The sequence below is a fragment of the Vigna angularis genome, chromosome 8 (assembly GCF_016808095.1).
Source record: "Vigna angularis cultivar LongXiaoDou No.4 chromosome 8, ASM1680809v1, whole genome shotgun sequence".
Lineage (NCBI taxonomy): Eukaryota > Viridiplantae > Streptophyta > Magnoliopsida > Fabales > Fabaceae > Vigna > Vigna angularis.
In genome coordinates, this window is record NC_068977.1 from 27,110,826 (window position 1) to 27,116,045 (window position 5,220).

At 31.7% G+C, this 5,220-nt stretch overlaps 1 protein-coding gene across 1 annotated transcript; it reads right to left on the bottom strand.

Annotated features, from left to right (window-relative positions):
* Window positions 1-1,571: 1,571 nt before the first annotated feature.
* Window positions 1,572-4,194, bottom strand: LOC108344804 (beta-carotene hydroxylase 2, chloroplastic). Its single transcript, XM_017583304.2, has 7 exons — window positions 3,712-4,194; window positions 3,423-3,482; window positions 3,219-3,290; window positions 2,769-2,903; window positions 2,452-2,577; window positions 1,914-1,970; window positions 1,572-1,747 (listed from the first exon to the last, which is right to left on the bottom strand). Exons 1-7 carry the CDS (start codon window positions 4,096-4,098, stop codon window positions 1,664-1,666), a joined length of 921 nt encoding a protein of 306 aa, XP_017438793.1. The 5' UTR covers window positions 4,099-4,194; the 3' UTR covers window positions 1,572-1,663.
* Between the last annotated feature and the right edge of the window lie 1,026 nt (window positions 4,195-5,220).

Below are 5,220 nucleotides of genomic sequence, written 5' to 3' on the forward strand. Positions count from 1 at the left end.
ATATATTGTTTTTATATTTAATTTATTTTACCATATTTTCAGTATTTGGATCTTAAGAGAATATATAAACTGAAGGAATATTACACAAAGTTTTTTCTTAATTGATGTTTATTTTATCCTTTAAATGTAGGTCAAGTTTTGCTTTTTATTTTCAAATTTAAAAGTGACTTTTTACTTCCTAATACTAAAATCCACTTTTTTTCCTTGTTAGATATTAAAATTAATGATGACGTGGATATTTCATTTTGATATTACAGGAACTAAAAATTGAATTTTTAATTTGGTAAACAAAAACATTTAAACTTTTATTCTTCTTTTGTTTGAGTATTAATCCTTCTCTAGTTACATTCTTTAAAAACCACTTCAGTCTCTTGTATTGATTTATAAAAATGCTTGTTTTCAAAAAGTGGGAAGGTGAATGATGTTAATAGTAGTTATAGTTCAGGGTTTGTTGATGTCGGAGATGTTATGTAAATTAAAAATAAGAATAATTTAAATTATAGAAATAGATATATATTTCGTCAATTTTATAAGATTTAAAATAAATTTAAATTATTTTTTTCAAGAGTCAGAGAAAAATTTCATACAAACATCATAATCAAAACTGATATTTAAACATGGCCAACCAAACATGACTATCTTAAAAATGGTTTGAGATAACAAGCATAACAACGACAAAACAATGGTATTCGTGATTCTGACCTAATTATACAGAGATGAAATGTACATTTTCTTCTGCTTTTATTTGTCATTTGTCTCCTTCTAGTAACACAACGTTAATATGAAATGTACTAGAAAGGGTGTTGTTTTATTACTAGGGGAACACGTGAATTATTATAATTCTTTTATTATAATGTCTTATTTTTTGTATTTAATGTATAACTTGAATAAAAAATGTCTTATTTTTTATTATAATGTGTTATTTCTCCTATGCTAACATTTTATGCAAAAAGGAAAATCCTAATAATTGATTGTTATCCACATTGAGATTGTGTGCCAATGTTTGAGTGAAGTAATCCATACCCTACCCTTTCAGGTATCTCTAATTAATGGTGCCAAATCCCACTTGAGTGGCATGCATAGCTCAATGCCCCACAGAAAGAGACTTTGGCCAAATGCTCCCTACCCCTGTCAACTAGGGGCAGGGCCAAAACCAAAGCCAAAATTTTAGGCACCAAAGTCAGTTCAGTTCAGAATGAGTTCCACATCAACTTAATTTTATATAAAAAATAAAAAATTCTAACTTTTTATTTAATATTAGACTTTCCATAAAAAAAAAAACAAATCCATTAGCCAATCAGATTATAAAGTTTAATCTGTTTTCAATTGACCTCATCCAATTCCAACCTATTTTTAACCACGTCGAAACAAAACTTAACCAAATCGGGTTAATACATTTTGTCACTCCTAACTTTTATAGTCATGTTTTGGACTTCATCACACAGAGAATAAACCTCAGAATAAGAAAATGTTTGCAGAAATGTTTGCAACCACCACCTTTTCTTTATTACTGTTATTTCATGTTTATCTTTGATGTTATGTCATGCTGTAAAGGATTTTATATATGTATATGCTAGCAAAATTTTTTGGATCAATTTATTTCACATTTCTGCTTTACATTGGTGATTCTTTGAAACAGCTAATTAAGGATTTGTACTAGCTTTTATGATGAACTGTTTTTGTGTAATCTTGCTCTCCTACTTATCTCTTTCTCCAGCTCTTCTAGCCCTCCCACTTCTTCAACTTCCTGCATTTCATATTTAACATTTTCACTGACATTAATGATCAAAGTTTGAGGTAATCAACAGAAAATTAATAATTCCAAGAAGAATAGAAAACTAAAACCTGAAATATAAATTCAAAAGAATTATAAAATAGACATGAACAACGAAAAGAAACAAAATGCAGCATACCTTTGGTCCCATAAACAGCCCATACGGCACACCATCAAATTTTTCTGAATGGTGAAGCTGAGATAAAGACAAGAACAGTATCACGGGTATCAGAACATGAAAATGAACTTAACACAAATACTTACTTACTTTTGCTTTGAGAAAATCAAAATGTTAAGTATGTTTATCTATCTCTTTTTGCTCCTTAACAGGGATCTTAAATTCAAAACACGAATCTTAAAGCAAACTAATGTAGCAGAGTCTTGAAATTAAAAACTGAGTAAAAATCATAATTTGATGATTAAATTAATTTTTTAAATTCCCGAAAGTTAAAATACAAATAAAATAATAGACAATATGGGTTTTAAGAATGTAAATATATAAAAATAGTGAAGTGTAAAGGCATACACGAATTGTATAAAAGAATATACCAAGATGAAGATGTATTATTCAGAATGGTATTATTAGTATAAAGATGGATTTGAAAGTGAGAACATTTATTATAATAAAAAAGAATGATTTTTTGTGCATAATGTTATCTAATGATGATGATACTTACTTGGTGAGCAGAAGCCACTCTTCTTAAATAGGGCACGTTGGCAATGGGGCCCACAGGGAATCTCTTATGAACCAAGCCATCGTGTACAAACATGTAGGCCATCCCAAAGACAGTAATTCCAAGACCCTGTTCATAGTTGAAGGTATCTTAGTAAAAGTGTTCGTTTGACAATAAAGTCTATGCAGTAATCATTGTTTAATGAAAACTCTTTTCCTACGAAACTGTTAATTAAGAATTTCACTCCCAATCAAACTCTTAATTAAGATATAACAAAAAGGATTAATATATTTAGTTTGAATTTTTGGGAATTCACTCACCGCACCGAAGCAAAGGCCAGGGAAGAGTCCCTTGTGAAAGAAACCGTAGGAAAGGAGAGCGATGGCAGGGACAGCATTGATTATGGCAAATACATCGTTCAGTTCGAAGGGTCCTTCTCTTGGTCGATGGTGGGACTGCAATTGAAGTAAAGAAATTTGTTAGTTTGTGTGAAGCAGATCATGTAGTTTCTGGCCATTGGTTGCTGAGACATCACAAGGATTCACCAAAAAACCGAATCATTTGACACTTTGTGGTGCAAACAATTAGTAAAAAAAAGTGTGTTCAGAATGTTCATTTTTATGGGAATTGGTCTGTCAAATAAAATGTAAACACTAAAAAATAAATTCACTTAAATATGAGGACCAGAATGAACTAAACAAAGTACTTGAGTAAATTGAGTTAAACAGTGAAGAAGAAACAGGATGCAGATGAAAGAACTGAAAGCATACCTCATGCATGTGCCACAAGGAAGCATGCCAGAGAGCTTTATGAGCCCATCTAGCCCAAAACTCCATACCCACCTGAAAATCAGACATACCCAGTTGAATTTTCTGATCGAAATTCCCAAAAGACATACCCGATATGAATCCCCAAACCATAAAAAAAAAATACTGAATGAATTGAAATCATAATCAGTCAACAGGACTACTTACAGCAGCACCCACTGACAGAGCAAATGTGCCAAACATTTCAGACCAAGGCACTTCTCCACCCTACACAAAACCAAACCCAATTTCACAACCAAATTATCTTCACATGCAAATCACCAATCATGCATGACAACAATGTCAAAGACACACAAGCAACAATTGTAAAAAAGACGGCAACAGAATCACATTTATCTCGTTTGTCAGTAATTTTTTGCAACATCGGGATCACATGGAACATGCAACCTTTTTTGAAACCTTGGCAAGAAGAGTAAGAAAAGGGGTCAAATTTTACCTCCATTTGCCACGCGAATCTGTAATAAACAGCGAGCACTGCCATGGATGTGACCCCGAAGCTGGACATGACAGCAGCGACAAGGTAGGTGAACCTCTCAGACTCTTTTCTGGCTAGCTTCTCCGCCAACTTTGGTGACAAGACTTGTGGAGGAGAAGGTGATGGCTGCTCCTGGTCCTCAATTTCCATGTGGGTGCTTTTTTTGGGGTCCTGCGTTAGGACAGAGACAGTGAAAGGTGACAACTTTTGGGTCTTCAAGAAGGTTGTGTGGTGGGAATTTCTCAAGGGAGAGAAAGGAAGTGTGGCTGGAATTGGTTTGGGAAAGTGGGGATGGTGGTAGCGGAGGAAGGGCTTCAAGGTTATGGCGGCGGAGAGTCCTACCGCCATGGTTGAAGTGTGTGTGAGTGTGTAAGAGAGAGAGAGAGAGAAAGAGAGAGGTATTTGTGTTGTGTGTGAAGAGGAAAGGTTTGAAGTGAAGGTTTTAAAAGGGGATGAACAGAGTCCACAATTTTTCTCTTTCGTTCTTTTGTGTGGGTGACACTGTAGAAACAGAGAAAAATATTGCTGAAATGCGCTGACACAACCAATGGATAATTTTTTATTTTTTTAAACAATAAAAATCCTTAATTCACGAAATAAATCCTTTTAATTTTTATTATTTATTTCTTTTACTTGTGTTTGCATGTAGGTGAGTTCTATTCATGCGGACGGAAACGAGAGTCTTACTGACGTTTGAATCAAATGATATGAAACGATTTGAAAGCTTGGAGGTTGTGTTTTCATCATCTTCGCTAATATGCAAAGAAAGACGCAGAAATATAACTGTCCTAATTAAAAGTATACAATGACAGAAACAGTCCTGATTAAAAAATAGATCATCAGGGGTGAATGTAGAAAAAAAATCAATTTTTATATATAAAAATCAGTTCCTTTAATATATATATTATATATATTAACTGTCCCTGTTTACCAACCTTGAATATGTAGTGTTAATATTACATATTAATGCATAGTAATTAATAAATCTTAAATGCTAATAAAGTAATAAAAACATAGCAGAAGAAAATAATGATTTTTATTAATATTTGTTATCTACTAATCAATTAGTAGTTAATATTTATCGTACTTTGTATCTGTGAAATTGAATATCTTACTATGTAATTTGTATTTGATTGTATACTTATAAAGACAATATTTATTAAATATTGCTCTTAATTATAAAATAATGAAAATTTAAGAATTTTTGTCAACATATAAGAACAATCATACATATATATATATATATATATATATATATACCACTTGATAAAATAATATAGTTGAGTGTTATTGTGAGATTAAAAGTGGGTAGAATAGAAAGTGGTGCTTTATAAATGAAATTTGATTATTATTAAAAGGAATAAACTTATTAATTTAATTCATTAAATTTAATTTATCAAAAACACTACAAGAATAATTAATATTACCGACGGTTTTAATTCATCGGTAATGTATCAAATCCGTCGGTAA

What these genes read in the sequence shown, in the direction of transcription:
- LOC108344804 (XM_017583304.2), bottom strand. Translation starts at nt 4,098, where the DNA reads ATGGCGGTAGGACTCTCCGCCGCCATAACCTTGAAGCCCTTCCTCCGC. An exon ending in GAGTGGCTTCTGCTCACCAA is followed by an intron (nt 1,971 to 2,451) that starts GTAAGTATCATC and finishes TCTTTATCTCAG; the next exon opens with CTTCACCATTCAGAAAAATT. An exon ending in GGCTGTTTATGGGACCAAAG is followed by an intron (nt 1,748 to 1,913) that starts GTATGCTGCATT and finishes TATGAAATGCAG; the next exon opens with GAAGTTGAAGAAGTGGGAGG.